The 19,489-nt window shown below is 49.0% G+C and overlaps 8 protein-coding genes across 8 annotated transcripts; 3 read left to right on the top strand and 5 right to left on the bottom strand.

The window, feature by feature from the left end:
* Window positions 1–1,627: 1,627 nt before the first annotated feature.
* LTR84_007101 (uncharacterized protein) lies at window positions 1,628–3,804 on the top strand (the record flags this gene model as incomplete). The annotated part of the gene is made up of 7 exons (XM_064850656.1): window positions 1,628–1,738; window positions 1,794–2,209; window positions 2,258–2,311; window positions 2,368–2,438; window positions 2,523–2,734; window positions 2,783–2,889; window positions 2,937–3,804. 7 exons carry the CDS (start codon window positions 1,628–1,630, stop codon window positions 3,802–3,804), a joined length of 1,839 nt encoding a protein of 612 aa, XP_064702725.1.
* A 471-nt stretch (window positions 3,805–4,275) lies between these two features.
* LTR84_007100 (uncharacterized protein) lies at window positions 4,276–5,181 on the bottom strand (the record flags this gene model as incomplete). The annotated part of the gene is made up of 1 exon (XM_064850655.1): window positions 4,276–5,181. One exon carries the CDS (start codon window positions 5,179–5,181, stop codon window positions 4,276–4,278), a length of 906 nt encoding a protein of 301 aa, XP_064702724.1.
* Window positions 5,182–5,609: 428 nt separating this feature from the next.
* LTR84_007099 (uncharacterized protein) lies at window positions 5,610–6,736 on the bottom strand (the record flags this gene model as incomplete). Its single annotated transcript, XM_064850654.1, has 2 exons — window positions 5,610–6,705; window positions 6,729–6,736. 2 exons carry the CDS (start codon window positions 6,734–6,736, stop codon window positions 5,610–5,612), a joined length of 1,104 nt encoding a protein of 367 aa, XP_064702723.1.
* An 899-nt stretch (window positions 6,737–7,635) lies between these two features.
* Window positions 7,636–9,526, bottom strand: LTR84_007098 (uncharacterized protein; the record flags this gene model as incomplete). Its single annotated transcript, XM_064850653.1, has 5 exons — window positions 7,636–7,829; window positions 7,903–8,792; window positions 8,846–8,959; window positions 9,054–9,181; window positions 9,239–9,526. 5 exons carry the CDS (start codon window positions 9,524–9,526, stop codon window positions 7,636–7,638), a joined length of 1,614 nt encoding a protein of 537 aa, XP_064702722.1.
* A 1,008-nt stretch (window positions 9,527–10,534) lies between these two features.
* On the top strand, window positions 10,535–11,901 carry LTR84_007097 (uncharacterized protein; the record flags this gene model as incomplete). The annotated part of the gene is made up of 7 exons (XM_064850652.1): window positions 10,535–10,777; window positions 10,827–10,901; window positions 10,963–11,021; window positions 11,074–11,284; window positions 11,332–11,403; window positions 11,462–11,620; window positions 11,677–11,901. The coding sequence occupies 7 exons, from the start codon at window positions 10,535–10,537 to the stop codon at window positions 11,899–11,901; spliced, it is 1,044 nt and encodes a 347-aa protein (XP_064702721.1).
* A 29-nt stretch (window positions 11,902–11,930) lies between these two features.
* LTR84_007096 (uncharacterized protein) lies at window positions 11,931–14,451 on the bottom strand (the record flags this gene model as incomplete). The annotated part of the gene is made up of 3 exons (XM_064850651.1): window positions 11,931–13,714; window positions 13,776–13,838; window positions 14,100–14,451. The coding sequence occupies 3 exons, from the start codon at window positions 14,449–14,451 to the stop codon at window positions 11,931–11,933; spliced, it is 2,199 nt and encodes a 732-aa protein (XP_064702720.1).
* Window positions 14,452–15,550: 1,099 nt separating this feature from the next.
* Window positions 15,551–16,792, bottom strand: LTR84_007095 (uncharacterized protein; the record flags this gene model as incomplete). The annotated part of the gene is made up of 1 exon (XM_064850650.1): window positions 15,551–16,792. The coding sequence occupies one exon, from the start codon at window positions 16,790–16,792 to the stop codon at window positions 15,551–15,553; it is 1,242 nt and encodes a 413-aa protein (XP_064702719.1).
* A 398-nt stretch (window positions 16,793–17,190) lies between these two features.
* Window positions 17,191–18,776, top strand: LTR84_007094 (uncharacterized protein; the record flags this gene model as incomplete). The annotated part of the gene is made up of 4 exons (XM_064850649.1): window positions 17,191–17,203; window positions 17,258–17,302; window positions 17,354–18,256; window positions 18,310–18,776. The coding sequence occupies 4 exons, from the start codon at window positions 17,191–17,193 to the stop codon at window positions 18,774–18,776; spliced, it is 1,428 nt and encodes a 475-aa protein (XP_064702718.1).
* Window positions 18,777–19,489: the final 713 nt, after the last annotated feature.

Raw genomic sequence — 19,489 nt, 5'->3', positions numbered from 1 at the left:
TATTCGTTCTCTTGCATGCAACTGCATGTGGGGAAAACCGCAGCCAGATCTCAAAGTGACTGGTGGGCGGTTTTATGGGAACCAGCCATTTTGCGGAGGAAGATGGCTTGCGCATGAGGTCTCAAGTACTTCAGTCAGCATGCCATCGACTCTAGCTTGTCCGTGGTAACTCGAAGGTATCCGGAACGAGGTGCATTAAGTAAGCACCGATCCACTAGCCTCCTTCCAGAGTAGGCAGGATGCACATCTCCCTGATATTCGTCTCGTCTCGTCCCCAAGCCTTGCATATGCCTGGTCAGACTTCCAAACGCGGAGGATTCTTCTGGATCGTTATAAACTCGGACAAGGAGAATTGGGATGACACGCAACGAGCAAGCTGGTTACGAGTAGTTAGTCCAGTACGGGAGACTTCAAAGTTATGGAATTTCTGAACTGAAGGCTGCGGGCGTATTGACGTTAAGCAAGTATTACCCTCCTTCATGGAAGTGACAAGCGTATTCATGTGCGTTAACATTATGCACAGAGGTGTACAAGTAAGTAATATGCGGCGTTAGCGTCGACAGGATCACAGTTGCATCTACCCGCCATGAGTAATTGTGACTAAGTCCAAGGAGCAGACAGACACTGTAGGTGGACGATGCTAGCAGGTTCAACTTATGGATAGGTGGAGGTCCGCTGAGACACAGTGAGATGTTATGTTGTACGGCCTTTAAAATGTTCCGCACCAAGGCTTATGTGCGTAGTCTTTATCGGGGAGATCAATCATCACATGCAATGACGTCAGTTTTCTCTAAGGCGGCGGGACCGTGATGACTCAGACATTACGAGGCGGCTGCCCGAAAGCCTCCGCACAGGAGATTCCCGCGTACTCGTTCAACCTCCTCCTGTTCACTAAACAAAAATCCAAGTATCTACACTCAGGAATTTTGATTGAATGACAAACTACTACATACTCCCCAGCCGCTTGCACGCATCTAGAAGGTGTGTCAGCATCTTAGCGATGGAGATCCAGCAAGTTCTAGCCCATTTTGAGAAGGCCCGACGACCAGAAAATGTGTCCGATACAGCCTTGCCCGGACCAACACCAGCAATCTGCTTGGTCAAGCTTTGGTGGCTTCTGCTTAGGCGGCATGATAACTAAGCCGACAAGCATGCCTTTTCCATCAAGCTCAGCGTATGCTAGCTATCCCTTCCTGAACCATCGAAACTTCCTGTTTTGAATGGCTGCCAAATACACCCCTGATCGCTTTGCCCCCCTTTTCCCGCAATAGGAAATTTCTACGGCCATATACAGCTCTTCGCTTCACGGGATAATTTTATGTCTTGGTTATTTGACGGTTCTAGCGCGTTCGGAACAGGCCATGAATAATTCTACATGCTTAGTACTCACTACCAAACAGCATGTTTTGACCATGGATCTCATACGCGGTGGGTCGTGTTTTCAAAGAAACCCCAATTCGTTGATGATCAAACTTCTAAGCAACATGCCCTATTGAGATAAATCGCTGATATCACAAACATATATCTCCATGCTTCCATTTCCTGGCAACTTACACATTGCTTCTTTTGATATTCCAGCCGTACTCGTTGACAACGCACAAGCAGCTTTTTGAGTACTTTCTCCATCATGACTGATATCATAAGAGACGCCTGGCTAGGCCAGATAATCCGTTTTGTGTCCAAAAACAGGTATCTCAAGTATGCAGAGGAGGAAGAGGGATTCTCTTGGCCACCATATGTGAGTTTCCGGCTTCAGTGTTGACACACGCACGCCATCTAATCCCTGTCGATAGGATCCTACCAAGGAGGAGAAGTCTGGTACAAATATACTGCCGACGGATCAGACAGCACGACCAGCAACGCCTGGATCTAACTCCGAGCAAGATGCTCAAGAAAAGCCGGAAAAAGAATCAGAAACAGTCCGCAACCCAGAAGACCTGACAATTCATCGACCCGTGTCAAGAACAACGGTCCGAGACCAAGAAAGAGGCGCCGTCGATCGTGTGTTGAGCAGATCATCCACAAGATATTCAGTGGAGCGATTTGAACAGGAGCAAGCATTGGCCATGAACAAGACCAAAAGTTTACCCATTGCTCCGACCACCACAACCGATGGAAACATTCTTGTTACGTGGTATACCACGGACGATCCAGAAAATCCTCAAAATTGGTCTCATGCAAAGAAGTGGATGGTCCTAATACAACTTGGGTATGCCATTATCATGACAGTCTGATAGATCTCGCTAACACATCTCAGCCTTTACACTTGTGGTGTCTACGGCGCCTCGAGTATGTACGTCAGTGGTCAAGAGTAAGTTCCTCGCTTCGTGGCACAATCAATTCGTCCTGTTACTGACCGAACCAAAGAGGAGTCATGCGAGAGTTTGGAGTAGGCCATGCGGCGGCTTCACTGGGCTTAGCAATATATGTCATCGGATGTAAGTGCTCCTCTTTGCCTCTTTTCGCCATCGTTTCCACTTGCCTCCGCTTAGCTGGTCGAAGAGTTGACTAACAGCTTGTAGACGGTGTTGGTCCTCTTTTGTTCGCTCCAATGTCCGAAATAGCCCTCTTCGGTCGCAACTGGGTCTACCTACCAACTTTCATCCTATTCGTCATCATCTCTGTGCCTACTGCACTGGTGAAGAACTACGCTGGATTACTGGTTCTTCGATTCTTGCAAGGGTTCTTCGGTAGCCCTTGTCTCGCAAATGGAGGTGCCACCGTCGGTGATATTGTAAGTTCTCCGGCCCTTCACATCATTCATTCCTACTCACGGCTATAGTATGGATTTCTAGAGCTCCCGATCTATCTATCGACATGGACTGTCGCTGCTTTCTGGGGCCCTGCCCTGGGGCCAGTCATCTCGGGTTTTGCTGTTCAAGCCAAAGGGTAAGACCATTCCGCATGCTAGCATGAACAAGGCTGACAAACCATAGTTGGCGATGGGGTCTGTGGGAGATTCTTTGGCTTACTGGCCCAATCATGGTCGTCTTCATAATCTGCTTCCCAGAAACGTCCTCAGATAATATCCTGCGTCGCCGCGCCCAAAGACTCCGCAAAGTTCTCGGCAGATCAGACCTGAAAGCTCAAACCGAAATCGACGAAGAAAATCTGAAATTCTCCGCAGTCTTCTGGGAAGCCCTTATCAAGCCGATCGAAATCTTCATCAAAGATCCCGCCATCACCTTCACCAACATCTACACTTCCCTCACCTATGGAATTTATTATTCATTCTTCGAGGTATTCCCATTGGTATATCCACCAATGTACGGCTTCAACCTCGGAATCACCGGATTAACCTTTCTCACCATTGGTGTCGGATGTATTATTGGTCTGGCTATATTCCTCACCTACCAATACCTCTATCTCATCCCAGACATCAAGACGAATGGTCTCAGAAGCCCTGAACATCGACTGGTCCCCGCACTGTTTGCAGTGATCGCGCTACCAGTCGGCTACTTTATGTTTGGATGGACTGCTCGACCTGCCGTCCACTGGATCGCCAGTCTCATCGGGGTGACCATTCTGGTGGCGTCGAATTTCATCATCTTTCAGTGTATCTTCGTCTACATCCCACTCTCATATCCGCAATACACGGCCTCCTTGTTTGCAGCGAATGATCTCTCAAGAGCGTCATTTGCTGCCGGTTGTGTCTTGTTCTCCCGACCAATGTTTATCAACCTTGGTGTCGGTGGTGGAGTGAGTCTGTTGGCTGGCTTGGCGGTTGTCGGTATTGCGGGCATGTTTGGCCTGTGGAAATATGGAGCAGTCCTGAGATCAAGAAGTACTTTCGCCGCGAAGTGAGATTGGCATCCTTGACAGTGTATTCAGCAGACATGGTCTACACCCGCTCAGAAACTCACAAAATACGGATTGATAGTGAATACTATGGCTGTCGAATAGTGTGGGACACCGAGGAAAATTGTACAATACTTCATGCAAGGGGAACTAATGGGCAGTAATTGGTAATAGATTGAACAGGCAAGCATGAGTAATAATAGAAACGACGTAATGATCTCAAGGCAAAAACACACATGTTCCACTGTGGAGCAGAAATACTTAGTTGATTTTTGTGGCTCGACCTAACTCGACATGGCTTGGTATATTTCCTAAATGAACCGGATGAGAATAATCAGTAAAGGGGTAAATGCTTATGAAACCTTCGCTCGAGGGTCATGCACCCAGCATGGCGGTCGCTTGATCGATGAACCTTAAGATGAAATTATTCAGCTTCCAATGCGCCACACGCGCTTTGCAATCCGCCCGTGAGAGTTCCTAGCTAGTAAAGTAAGCCCTCCAAGGGTGTTCTTCGTGAAAGCCCAACATCGATTTGATTTTGACATTTGTGATAGGAGCCTCGTTTTCGTGCATCCGCCTCGTGTGTGGAATATGCGGATATAATGTTTTCAGAAAATCCACACTCTGGTGATGATTTGTGATAGTGTCATTGGTGGCATTGAAGGCCTGATACCCCAGACCCGAAACCTCGATGGCACGATGACACATCTGGCCTAGATCTCTCGCGTCCGTGTATGACCAGCCGTGTTGAAACCACTTCTCCGGCTCGTTGACATATCCACGAAACATCTCGCCATTGTATTCATCCGGTTCAAACACCCTGCCGATCCTCAAGCAATAAATATCAACGCCGAACCGTGCCGCGAAGCTTCTTGCGATCCTCTCCCCACAGATTTTCGACAGCGCGTACGGATCGGTGGGGTTGACATCCAGGTCCTCGGTGATGGGAAATGAGGGGTATTCGATGTTTCCCTGCCCGAATGCGACCCCGTAAACCGTGACGCTGCTGGCGATGATGATTTTCTTGATGCCCATCTTACACGCCGCCTCGATGATGTTGTGCATCCCGAGGACATTGTTTTTGAAGGTCTCTCCGTCCGAGTAGATCATGGGAGTTGGTATCCCCGCGAAATGGATCACTGCATCTGGGATCCGAGGTGGTTCAGCGGGGAATGGCTCGCCCATGCGCATGTAGGTGTTTAGACAGCTGAATACCTGTCCGCTGTCGGTCACATCGCTTTTGATAGTGTGGATTCCGAGGTCATCGGCGGCTCGTGCCATGTCCAGGTTGAGTATTTCGTAATCATAGGTGAGGAGTTTTCGCACAACGTGGCTACCGACCTTACCGCTGCCGCCAGTGAAAATAATACGCTTGCCCCCCATGGTAGATATTGGTCTGCTTTGCTGCTGACTGATCTTAAAGACTAGTCTGTACTCCTGCTTTAAAATATCTCAACTCCCCATCTTGAATCCTAGTTCTGTTTTCGTTTCTTGGAATTTGTTTGTGTAGACTTGGAGAAAGATTTGTGTCTCCAATTCCACTCCTGAAGCTGTCTTGGTACAGGCATATTCCGATAGGCTAAGGGGCCTAGGAACTACTGGATGTATAACTCAAACTATCAGCAGCTTACGGGATCTCTGTCAAAGTTAAATCCTGATCTACGTTCCGTTGTTCAAGTTGGCTGCATAGATCCAAGATTTTGCGAGGACGGTAATTCATTATGTAGGTGTCCGTTCAGTAAGAACAATACCCTTGTCTAAAGCCACAACTCTCCCAAAAGTCACAATGAACCCCAAAGTCAATAATCTACCTAGGAGAATTGATATGTCAGAGGATCGAACGGAGACGATTGGTAGGGAGCAGCATCGACCACCAATGGCGATCGAGCTGTTGCTGCTTCCTCTGCTTTCGCCTTCTCCGCCGACTCCTCCCCCGCTTTTTTGGCTTTATATGCTTGGTGACGAGCTTGTCGATCTGCTTGAACGCCTTCCGCGCAAGGCTCGCCCACAGGTGCTTGACGCTTACCCTTGCGCTCCTCATGTACAGCCATTTCGCCCTGGTAACAATTACCTTGGTTGTCTCGACCGTACCACACTCGTTCTTCCTCCGGCACCCCTCGGTAGACTTTGAGCCCCGTGATATCCTGGCCGTGTTTCATATGTGACTTCAGATCCCTCCATCTGTTCCAGAAACCGCATTCACTGCATGCCAGCATCCAAACTTCCTCCTCAGCTTTCGAGACCGTGATTCGAGACGATTGTGGGTTTGCTGCTGCTGTCATTGGCATATCGACGTCGTCCAAATCTGTCTGTGGAATTGCGACCGACGCATGATCCTCAATCAAAGATGCTTGTTGAATTGACTCAACCTCCGTATTCGGATCAGAGGCAGGGATTGAAACATGACCAGCAGATATTGCCGAAGTCAGAGGGCCCCGGCTGGCACACGTTGCAAGAGGTGCAACGGAAGGGATGAATGCTTGTCTTTCAACGATGAAGTTGTTCTGTGGCTGAACAGCTGGCTCTGTAGGGAAGTCGCCGCACGATAGCATTATTGCCTGCTGCTGGGTCTCTTGAAGGAAGAGATGCCATGTATTGTACGTGAAGTCGGCAATCATGTTATAAGGGATATTATCTGCCACATTGAAGCGGTAATGTAGCTTGATTAGACAGAACTGCATATGTAGACTGCCGCTTGTGCGAAAGTAGTCTGTCGCAATGGGATGATTTGGTCCCAGGCGTTGGGAAATTGTAGAATGGGATGTTGCTTTTAAGAAAGAATGAACTCTGGCCCAATAGACATCATCTTTCACAGGATCTGATGTGTAGTCCATAACCTCATACTGGTCCATTTCATCGAATAATCCTGTTTGAGACATGGGTGTTTGTCGGTTGTACGAGGGTAAACTGGTGGCAATGAATCGATAAACGAAGACATCTATATAGAAAGAGGGTGCAAGTAAAGCGTCACTCAGGTCGGCGACGGCAGTGCCAGTGCTCCACTTCCGCCGACGACTACGACAAGCTGTGAATGGGGTGGTGATTTTCCTTCTACGCAAGAAGAATAGCTTGATATATTCAAGTGATGGGTGTGATCGCGTACGTTGGAGTGAACGAGATCGATCATCACACAGGTAGAGGAATACGATTACGCGAGAGAGGAGGATAGTTACTTTGTCTGTGTACTGTGGTGGGTGTACCTACACGACTTCAATACAAAAGGTCTCCTTGAGTATCTATGAGACTGGGATAATGGATTATGATTACGTTGAGGCAAGCATTTCCCCTGACCCTCCAGCCTTGTGGATGGATATTTCACGTGACTGCATCATTACTACAGGCATGCACCCAGGTTGCAAAACACAACCCAGTAGCATGAGAATCATAGCCTGTCGAATATCGGGTTTCAACGTAACTACAGCGATATCACTGACATGCGCCGGGACAGCAAACGGGTTTTCATGAGATTGACAGTGAAAATACGCTGTGCTTTCGGAGCATTGTTACAGTTCGTGACATCGATGTGAAGCCACTCGTTGCTGCGGACGAACGCTGGAGGAGCAACCAGTGTCATTTGATCAAGCGTCACATTGAGAGCAAACCCTTCAAAGTGACATTTTGGATTCACAGCTTGTCGCCAAAGCATTCACAACTAGCAAACGTAGCCACTGCAAGTATGACTGAGGCGCGTGCTCTTCAAGTCGTGCGAGGCAAGAGCTACAATTATTTTCGTTCACTCATCCACTCGTATCAACTCAGAACGAATAAGAGCATCAATAACCACTTACTACAGGGTGTGGTATTATTTTCCACAGGCAGTGTTCCATGTCTAGCTCATCAAACTGTTCTCTTGCCCATACTCTCAAACGGCAATGCCAGGCTGAGAACAACAAGAAGTCCGAACAATCCACCACAGACGAACAAAGGCGCAGTGGTCTCCACGTTCGCGTAGCTGCCTATCAGAACGCCCGTTATGCCTCCGACTCGGTTCAGTACTACGCATATGGCATAGCCTGTTGCACGATGGGCGGCTGCAGTGAGGAGAAGATGGTTAGCATGGACGGTAAAGTTTCATTTCGGATTGCAAATGGAGTCGGTACTAACCTGGTAAGATTTCTGGTGTGTAAGCGTAGATGGTGCCATAGTAGATATTCGATGCAGCACTGATGGCGCACGACACACCAACATTCTGCGCTGGAGTTTTGATCTGAGTGTATCCGAACTGAAGCGCAGTCGTGATGGCTGCTCCGATCGCAAGCGTTCCACGACGACCTACGAATCTTGTCTCGACCAGGATAGCAGCAACGATCGGTCCGAACAGGCCGGCCACTTGATTCAAAGCGTAGTTCCTCCACACAGTGTAGTTGTCCCCGCTCCCAACATCTGCGCCTCTGGTCTTGAGGTAGTATGGCAGGAAAACGCTGTAAAGAGGACTAACGGTGCCGATCACAACCCAGTTCGCAATGATCATTATTGTTGAATATGCCAGCTTCTTGGTCGTGAAGAGTTGGGAGAAATGCTGTCCAATTCTGATCGCCGAGAAGGCAGATTTATCGGTATGCAACACCCGTCCCTCCTTTTGAAGCTTCTCAAGGGTCAGTGATAGCGGGCGATTGTACTTGTGTGCAATCTCAGAGAGATTGGCGATGACCTCCTTGTCGCGGTTTTGGGAGATTAGCCACTTGGGCGTCTGTGGCATACGGATGAAAAGAAGGCGAGCCGCCGCGAGGACAAGGACCAATGCGCCGCATGTGAAGTGGAGATAGCGCCAGCCCCAATTATTGCCCCAGGTACATTCAGCGACTGTTGCTTCGGGGTCGCAGGAATAGTTCGACATATATCCCCATGCGAGGAAGCCGGTGATCGCGTACCCGACGGACCACCAGACCGCCATGAATGTGACAAGCCACGCGTGTGAAGATGGAAGGAATTCAAGTAGGTTGGTTGCATCGAGGATGTAGTTGCCTCCAGCCCCGGCCGAATAAATAGCCACCCTGGAAGCTGTTAGGCTGGGCTGACACTGAGCTTGGTGGGTCATAATACTTACATCGCGGAAAATGAAATATAACTCGGCATAGCACCTGCTATGAGGACAAAGACGGCGCACAAGAACAAGGACGAATTAAACGCAAGTCTGCGGCCTATAACGTCTGCAGAGAGGCTAAAACATCACCGGCATTAGCGAATATTCCTTGCCCTCTGGAATTGCTTTGGGATAAGGCAACAAATGATGAGTGGAAATGCACGAGACTCACCCCCAGAGAGCAGCCCCAACTAAGAGTCCTACTTGAGACGCAAGAGCGACACCCGCGATCTTCTTGCTTGGGTTTCCGAATTCTTGCGTCACTGCCGGACCTGCGATCGACTGGCACACGATGAGAAGCTTTCAAGTATCACTGTCAGCAACTGAAAGTCGCAAAGCTACGTCAGGCTCACATACCGAGTCAACCGCATATCCGAAACCATTCAGATAGAATAGCTTCCATTGGAATGCTGTCATACCAATCTCATCAAGAGCGCTATTTGCAAGAGCCATCTTTTTTGCCAGCACAGGGTCTATCGCCGTGCTATCGTAGATTTCCTTATCGAGGTTGATACTGTCTTCATCCGAGGAGACACCATTGGCTTTGTGGTCTGCGATTAGGCTGGCCCGCTTGGTATCTGCTATTGTGAGGTCTGCATCGCCTCTAAAGGCGGGAGGAGGCGGTGGTACACCAGCTCCAGACATTTCGTTCGTCAAATTTCAGGTTTCTGAGTGCCGAGTTGCGATTTCTGAAGTATTGCGCCGACGGTGACCAAGGTGCACCAGAGAACTCTGGAAATACAGATTATATCAAAAATACTTGATCTGCGCTGCTATATCGAAAGCCCAGGCAAGATAACCATCGAACCTCCTAGAGGATCACGCCTTGCCGCCTATGATGGCGACAGTTGGTGAGTAACCTGCCATATGGCTCGGAACCGATGATGCGCGTATAAGAGAACCAGGAAGCGTGCATCAAAGAGCAATGCTGACTGCATCTCTCTGTTCGGCTGAGGTTAGCCTTGCCCGCAGATGGGATAGTTCATGCTTCTGGGATGCATGATCAAACCGAGGGTTTGTCTCTGACCAACAAAACCCCGGCTCCGATAGCAACGTCGTGATGATCCGTCCACATCCTTAGGCCGAGGCTTGGTGGAGCATGCTTTGTCTGCGTGGCTTACCCTGATGCTGTCGATCTAAAGTTCAGAGGCCTCAACATGTTCACGAACCCATCCGATAAGGCGTGCTTGATGATAAAAACCATCGTTCTGGAGGGCTAGCAGACGCCTGGCAGGCACGCGTAGCATAGGATTGGAGTAGGAATGAGGACTTATCCACTGTACCCCCACACGGCAGGATGAGAGTTCCACGGCATGCCTAATAGCACGTCAACGCACATCGTGATTGCGACAATTTGCACACCCCAGATGAGGAAGTGAGAACTTTCCACATTCAGAGCATGGGGTGTGCTGAAGCTTTATATGCATAACAGCAACGAATCAGAATAGTAATCATGACCGATGCTCGACTGTTCCTTACGCGCTAGAATGGATGTACAAAAAGGAGATGATGCAGGCCGCCACCATCCGAGTTCATTGGCATCGTTTGCTCCAAAAGTCTTGTTACATTATCTTGCACCTGCTGAATCAGAGTGTTGCCTGCGTATCGGAAATTGATAGCCAGCCACGCCACATACTGCTTTGACATTTTGCAATGAGTACGCACACTGGAATCACTGAGGCTGTCCTCACGTACCAACCACCCCACCCGCCTGTGAAAGAATTCGAGCCTCCGAGGGATCGAGCATTCTTTGCTGACCCAGAGAAAAAATCACTCTTGAGTGCAGCGACCAAAGTGAAGAACTTGACGCCATATATTGGCACAGAGTTGGTTGGCGTTCAGTTGAGCCAGTTGACAGACGCCCAGAAGGATGAGCTTGCATTGTTGGTTGCTGAGGTTGGTGGGACCCCCACAGACTCACGACGTTATCGCTAAAGCAGGACAGAGAGGCGTGGTCTTCTTTAGAGGGCAAGACATCACCCTTGATGGGCAGCATGAGCTCACTAAGCATTATGGGATTGTGAGTACCGGTTCCTCGATAAATCCTGGAGTATGTACCCCTGTTGACCAACGCTTTGTAGCAAGATCGTGATCCAAATCAACAAGACCCTCGACATGTCACCATTTTAGGAAACAACAAGTAGGTGCAATTCAATTTTCATCAATTGCAGGGAATTGATTTTGGACCGCAGTGATATTCGTGCATATTCCAACTTCGGTGGAGAATATCATTCAGATCACTCTCAGGAAGCCAATCCGCCAGCATACACCATGCTCCGGATGGTGCGTACCCCTGAGTCAGGTGGAGACACCATCTTCACCAGTCAAACTGGTTTATATGACAAATTGAGCCCTACCTTCCAAAAGCTTTTCGATGGGCTGCATGGAGTGCACAGTTCCGAGGTAAGAGCAAGTGATGTCAAGCAAATACAATTGACTGACCTGTCCAGCATTCTTATATCAATTCGTTGAACAGTGGTTACCAACCTTTCCGGGGTCCTGTGAGACGTGAGCATCCATTGGTGGGTAGCTCCAGCGGTTGGATATGTGGGTACGGCTGCTGACTCCTGCTATGACTAGGTTCGAACACATCCCGTGACAAGGCTGAAGTCACTGTTTTATAACCCATCCTTTGTTATCCACATCTCTGAGCTTAAGGGCCAAGAAGGAGTTCACGCTCTGAATTTTCTCCGTGAGCATCTACATGCAGCTGATGACTTGACCGTTCGATGGAAATGGGTAGGAATTCTCCGGCCAGGTGAATCAAGGAGATGAACATGCTGACAGAACTTTAGGAACCGGGTAGTGTTGCTTTCTGGGATAATCGCGTTGTCGCTCATAGGGCGATTCCTGGAGGATATGACCCAACAACGAGGGAAGGGAAGCGAACCGCCATATTCGGAGAAAAGCCGTTCTTTGATCCAGACAGTGAGAGCCTCAGTCAGCGCATTGCTCGCGTTGGAGGAGATCCAGCCAAGAATGAGATCGTCAATCTCTTCTTCAAAAGCCCACACGTGTGAGCTGAGCTGAATTCAGTGGGCACCACTCTCTAGATTACCTCTATGTATTCTTCTTTGGCCTCCAGGAAGAACTGCTCGGACTTGACCTGAGCAATGCCAACTCGTTTATGGTTGACACCCATTGTTGGCTTCAAAAGTAGAGCATAGCCAAGGTTAGGCTCACAATTAGCATAGTGTTGACAATCTGCTTTACCACAGCCGATCTGGGCCACGTAAAGTGCAACATAGTCACCACGGCTCGTGGCTGAGGATGGTTCTTCACTGCTCCATAAAGCTTCAGCCCATGCTTGCTCATCAGCCTTGGTGTCGAATATGGCGTGAGGCATACAGAAAGGTCCCAGTTGTGTGTATCGCTGACGATCGAGGAACATAGATTCTTGATCAGACTTGCGGAAGCCCTCGGCTTGTTTAAGAGGTAGCACATGGCCTAATATACCCAGTGTCCATCGAGGGTTGAGACAATTCGACGGGGAGCCTGTGCTCTGGCTGCCGACGCTCACATGAATTTTGTATGAGCTGACGAAGCCTTCTGGCCAGGATATTGGTCCATCCACACTTGCCCAGCTCCAGCTCGGCGCTCGATAAGTCTGCGCTGAATTAACATGCTGTACCGTCCATTGCTGGAAGTTTCCAGGTGTCCATAGAAGTCCACCAGATGAGAGGTCCTTATCCCATAGGCCGGTGCTGTAAAGGGCATCCCACTCCTTCTCACTAAGAGGCTTACTACTCAAGCTCTCAGCAAATTTGCGAGCCAGACCCATGATTGCGGGTAATTTGTCGCTTTCGTATTTCATCGCTCGCTTGGAATACTGCTCCACGAGACTGTACCAAGGGCCATAAGGCTTCCTTTCACGGATCTGGTGCATGAAAGAACGGTCCTGCATACCAGGAAGTCCCACTGGACCATTCTGTACAGTTGTCTTGCGTTCCAGTGCTATCTTTCCGGTGGCGGTGTTCATGGACTGAAAGACACCACGAAATTTTGAGACCTCGTCGAGCGATTTGTTCTTTGCACCAAGACGCATTGAAGAACTTTCTCCCCAGATCCCCGTGTAGCATTCCCAAAACAGTTGATCTCTGCCCATGTGTAGTATTCGGCGTGACATTGCCCGTTCCTGGAGACACCATGCTCGCTGGCTGAGATTGCCGTTGGTCACATCTTGGCCGAAATCGGTAAGCCGTCGGTCGGTAACAAAAACTTCGCACCGTGGTGACATATCACAATTACTGTAGGGAAGTAAAACTTCGTTGATAGGCTTGCGATTTTCCAGTATCCGAGTTTCACCAGATTCGGATACAGATGCAGCCAGTGTCAGGACAGCGTTGCTGTATATGTGACCCATTCGTCTCAACTCGTTAGAGAGATCATCGGGCCAATCCTGCACTATGCATAGTGCATCTATCCAGATATATCGATATCCAATCTTGCGTGTCAGGTTGATAGCATCTTGGAATACGTGGCAGAGTTTATCCGACTCAATTGATCGTCGAAAGGTTTCCAAATTTGACAACTTTGTGGTCACTGAGACTGCACCACCCCATTGATAGCTCAGTGCAAGATATGGTGGCGGTTCGGCCAAATCATTTGCGGCTGGCCACTCGACCAATCTTGGTAAATGGACATCAGAGAACCCCACGTCTACTAGTCTTGCAGGGGTGAAGTCTCGGTCTTGCTGGGTACTCCTCCTTACACACCGAGGATGTCTCGTAAGGCACTCGGACAGCCACTCAAAGATGGGGTCCAAATTTTGGAAGTTGGACAAGTTTCCAACACGACGGCCAGTGATATCACCCAGAAACGCGGCGTGACTATCTATTGAATTGTCAGCGAAATAAAAACCTTCTACGCAAACAATGATAAAATTCAAACGTACTGTAATTCGTTGTGAGTTCCAGGCTTGTCTGCCTGACAGCCATCTGATCTTCGTAGCCCCGTTCTATGGTGGGAAAGGTGATGAGCAGACTGTTCAACGCCATCCCGCGTACATGGTCAGGACGTCCTCGATGATTAGTAGCTTGCAAACTAATTTGTCTGTGATCATCGAAAGTGAGGTCCTTGTGGTGAGAAATTGAATTCACCATAAGCGCACACAGAGGACATTGTTTAGCACAGATACACAAATCCCTAAATGTTTGGTGGTGCCCAATGGAACTTTGTGCAATTTGTAGCTGGTGAAAGCTAATCAGCCTACACTGACTGCAAAGAGGAGAATCCGAGACGGTGCTCTCTAGAACTGTTGGATTGCCGCGAAGCGGCATACGAACAACGAGGTTATTGTCCCGTTGTTCAGCCAACGAACCATCCTCTAGTTTTTTGAATTGGAAGGTCCGCTCTGGTGACTCGACCGTAAAGTCAATATCGTCCTCTTTGATCACAAGATGCACCTTTTGCTGAGACTGATGTGTCTCAGGAGCTGGAATGAAGTATGATTGTATTTTACCATCATATTTGGTAACGATTGTCCTTGCAACTGGCTGTTTTTCTGGATCAACCAGATCAGTCCAAGGATTTCTTTCGGCACCAAAATCAAATAAGTTGGTGATCCCCATGGCCGGCCAGTAGCTGTACCGAAATTGCGGAGGAACACGTTATGTTTAGGCCTCTGTTATCAAGAATCTCTGAGGCACAGCTAATTGTCGGTTCTTCACAATCCAGTAGAGCAAATTTAAGGCTGACAGGCAGATAAACATTGTTGGCCGCTCGAAGTGGTTTTAGAGCTCGCATAGAAATGCTTGAGCCAGGTAGTGTGGCGGCTGACTGTGTTTGTGAAGCCAAATCCGTTGAACCTTCATACCAAGTTGTCTCTGGTTGGGCGCGATTATTAACAACCTCGTATTCATGCGACGGGACGGCAAGAACACGCGTCTAGCGAAATTCTGGGCAGGAGAAATAATTTCTGGTGCTGAATCTCAAATTCAACCCGCCGGTCATTGGCCGAGGGATCTAAGCGAAGAATTGTCATCTCAGAAATATGGGAAACAACGAGTTCATTTGTGCTGACGAGGCCGAAATAGTAGTTCTCAGCTGGCGGTAACCTAGCTTTGAATGCTACCATCCGGGACTGATGGGATCTAGTCTAGAAGAGACATAACAAGACAGCGGGAGAAGACCCCTTGGTAGATCTTCTCGCGTGCGAAGTTAGGTGATGCCCCAACTGCCAAGTGGACGTTCCCCAGGACTTGGGCGAGGATTTCGTTGTTCAAGCAGTTTCACTCGTCTTACCAGAAAGCCTAGAGTCACTGGTCCGGCTACCGTACAGACTAGAATTGCCCAAGTCACGATCAAGTAAAGTTCCGATCCGGCTGCTGTTTGCTCGCTAGCCTGGTCTTGGGGATCAAAGATGCCATTCGTGGCAGCGAGGGCAGATATCAAGAAGCCAATTTCGCCGCGAGCTACCATTGCACAGCCTAAAATCGAGGCTGGATACACTGATTTCGGCCTGGAAACAGGGTTTGAGTTTACCTTACGCTGGCCTTTGTCACTCCTGTTCTTCTTCGGCGTCGATAATCGCAACAGCCACAAGCCACAAGCAAGCTTGCCTACTGCCATCAACATGGCATAGACGATACCACGCCACAAGATCGAGCCTCGAAACATGCTCGTAATTGGTATTGAGAAGCCAATTGATGCCTTTTATTTTGTCAGTATTCAGCTGATTGATCTGTGGATAGTATCACAGGATTTCGGGGGACAGACAAAGAAGAATGGTTTGAGGATGTGGTCCACGGCGGGAGCATAGAACCTATTGTACATGCGAAGACCATGGTTGTCTTGCGCTGCGTGGCTGTCTTCCACTTTGTTTGATGGAATGGCGCGAGCGTGGACAGTCACTGGGCTGTCATCATCTGGTGGTGGAGTTGCCTGCTGTCTTGTTTGATCTCGAAGTTCAATGCTTGGCTGGAGTGGACTTTCATCCGACCTACCCTCTTGTCTTCCTGAAGAAGACTGCTGGTTCACCTTTGATACTGGTGAGCTTAGTATCCTAGCTATCGAGGAAGTATCTGGCGAGGTCAGAGTTTCACTGTTGGGTTGTTGTGCGGTCATGTCCCAGAGCACATGAAGGGTACCCATCCAAGAGAGAGATGCGCCAGCAAGGTATGTCGCAAAGAGAACTGAAGTTCCGGCATAACTTGCGCTGGTTATGAGAGCCAGGAGGAATGCTGTACAGACCAAAAAATAAATGGTTGACATTTCCAGTAACTTAGTCACCAGCTTTCGCACCGCTAGGTAGCCCATAATCGGTCTGTAAATGTATTTGCAAACCAGGATCAACACAACTGCAAAGCCAATGGAGACAAAAACTGGACGAACGACTATCGATGGCTGGAATGGGCCAGAGTTTAAGCCCAGATTGGAAATAATCTGTACCATTATCAGTCCCACCACATCATCGAGCATGGCAGCAGATGTCAAGACAACACCCAGGCGGGTCGATGATAACCCCGTTGTCTTTAAGACATTGAAGGTAGTCCCTAGACTGGTGGAGCATAACGCAGCTCCTGCAGCAAATGCTTGAAGATTGGTGGAAGAAGCAAAGGAAAGAAGCGAGTATGATAATCCGAGGGGAACGAGAATTCCAGTCAAGGCAACACAGGTCGACAAGATCAGATTTTTCTGAACAGCCTTTGGAGAAGTGGAGAGTCCACCTTCAAAGATGATAGCAATCAGGCCCAGGTAGCCAATTTGAGTGACAACCTTTTGGAAATCATCTGCTAGTAAGTCCCCACCAGGTTTTCCCCAAGCTATGCCGAGGAGGATCTGAGCAATCAGGCCACAGTAAAGGTAGTGATCGATGACCGATCCAAGGACATTCAGCAAGATTAGGAATGAAGACTGGGTGAGTATGAGAATGATGTCTGGTTCCTCGTATGAAAGAGCTGTATCTGACATGATGGCCGGGCCAATATAGGAGCCTCCCAAGGATTATCTTGAAGCCGTGAGAAACATTGAAGAGAGCCAGTCTGAGGTTGATGTTGAGGGAGGCATTGGGAGGACACTAGCATAGGAGGGCAAGTGGCAGTGAGATCAGAGGCTTTAGAAGCGGCAGCCGGCTTTCTTGGCGCTACCATTTCCCGGAAAAACGCTTTCTCCGAATGTTGCCAAGAGCTGTGGCATTCCAGTCAAGTGATTGGCTGAATTTGGACCTCTAGCACTAAGCAGATTCAGTACAGCAACTTTTCGATTCTTTGCGCAGGCTCACAAGCCATTGATTGAGATTGAGTCAAAAGGCCGCAGAATTGTCCGCTGCCCAAGTACTTCGCTGTGACGTTTACCTCTTGGGTACCACTATGTTGTGTGCAAGTAAGCAGTGGAACCGACTCTGTAATTTCTATACCATACTAATGGTGTTCGCAGTTTCTGGGGAAGAGCCTCAAGTGCCAGTGGTGTCGCGCAAGAGTGGTATGTTGGCCCAGCGTGTAGTTGACATGGAATTTGACTGAAAATGCCTAGGAAACGTGTACGAAAAGCGCCTAGTGGAGGCATACATCAGTGAAAATGGCACGGAACCAACAACGGGCGAGTCCATTACTATTGAAGACCTTGTCGACCTCAAATCACCTCATACTGTGCGCCCGAGACCTCCAACATTGACCTCAATACCTGCATTACTCGGTGTCTTTCAAGAAGAATGGGATTCGTTAGCTTTGCAGACATATACACTCCAGCAGAACCTGCATCAAACGCGACAGGAGCTCAGCACAGCTCTCTACCAGAACGATGCAGCGCAGCGCGTGATTGCCCGGCTGATCAAAGAACGGGATGATGCACGGCAAGCCCTTGCGCGAGTGGACGTGGGCCAAGCGAGTACCAATGGGGACGCCATGCAGGTGGACAGCACACCTCTACCAACGGCCATCATTGAGACGATTGAGACAACTCAACAAGCATTGATGAAGACCCGGCGAAAGAGACCTGTACCCGAAGACTGGGCTACTTCCGAAGCCATCTCATCTTATGTACCCGCGGCCACCTCAGAGCCACTGTTTCCTGGAGGCAGCGTGCTTGCAATCCACGAGGTCGGAGAGTTGGTGCTGGTTGGTGGCGGCGAAGGAGGAGCCGGAGTGTACTCTCTACCAAACAACATACTGCAGTCATCGCTAAATGTAGGGCCCGGGGCGGTCACTGGTGGTGTGTGGGCTAGGTCCCAGGCAATTGTATCCACGTCTGCCGGGACAGTCAAGGTGTTCGAAGAAGGACAGGAAGCTGGATCCTTCTCGGTGCACGCAGGGAGTGCCACTGCGGTCGCATTGCATCCGAGTGGGACTATCCTTGCTTCAGTGGGTGAAGATAAGACGTACATCCTCTACGATCTAGAAGCAGGCAAGGTTCTTACGCAGGTTTCAACCGATTCAGGTAAGACTCCCTCATCGAATTTTGTTAATATACTGGAACTAACACTGTGACAGCCTTGTATTGTGCACAATTCCACCCTGACGGGCATCTCCTTGCTGTTGGAGGACATGATCAGCAGATCAAGATCTACGACACCAAGTCGGGGACACAAGCAGCAACTTTCACACTGGAAGGCCCTGTGGAGGCAATTTTCTTTTCCGAAAATGGAACATGGCTGGCGGGTGTGGCACAAGGATCATCGTCGATATCGATCTGGGACCTTCGGAAAACAACACAGATCAAGACCATTGAGACAGGTAGTCCGATCAAATCGATCAACTGGGATTACACCGGGCAATTCCTCGCGGTTGCAGGAGTGGGTGGAGTGACGGTGGAACAGTATTCCAAGTCTTCCAAAGAGTGGTCATCCATATTGAAGAGTGAACAGTCATGCAATCGGATTATCTGGGGTAAAGCGGCGCACCGTCTGATCACGCTTGATGATGCCGGGGTGGTGACTACATACGCGGACGCCAGCTAGATGGTGATGGATGGGAAAGCAAAAGAATGAGATATTAGGGTGACCAATACAGGTTCTGGGTCTGGGTCTGGGTCTGGGTCTGGTTCTAGGTGTACAACAAGAGCCTATAAAAGGCGGACTTGCATTTCTACAACTACTTGCCTTTTGAGACTGAGGCTGAACAAAAAGTCTTTCAAAGAGTAGGTCCTTGGTGAGAGTGGTTCCAAAAGAACAAACAACAAATAGGAATTGCTAGTGGCCATTTAAGCAAGCACAAAGGACATATGAGCCCTGTCTTGCTTCAAATAGAGAATTGGGGAACCACGACTATTGATCTGTTTGCCTGCGTTTAAAGGTTGCTGTCTTGATATCTGATATCTGATCTCTGGTCCTTCATCAATTCTCCATCCGGATTAATTCTGAAATTTCGGAGGAGAAGCGGGTCAGGTGACGTCTGTTCGGAGGCGGCCCACGGAACTTGATTTGTCCACTTCCGCCTCCCTCGCTTCTCAACCACCAACAACACCACCACCAAGAAGTCCACCACCACCAAGAACTTGATCCAACTAAACCTCCACCACTCTTCAACTCAGCCTGCTGTTTGTGCAGGTTTCATAAAGAACACTTATCACTCCCTCTACCCTCAAAGAGTCAATCGATCGCCTCTCCTATGGTGCCACTGCCTACTAGTCTTATCCCCTCTTCAAGTTGCCGCATCCGGCTCTTCAACTTGG

The sequence above is a fragment of the Exophiala bonariae genome (genome assembly GCF_035927105.1).
Source record: "Exophiala bonariae strain CCFEE 5792 chromosome Unknown scaffold_27, whole genome shotgun sequence".
NCBI lineage: Eukaryota > Fungi > Ascomycota > Eurotiomycetes > Chaetothyriales > Herpotrichiellaceae > Exophiala > Exophiala bonariae.
This window is presented reverse-complemented; position numbering and strand designations above follow the sequence as displayed.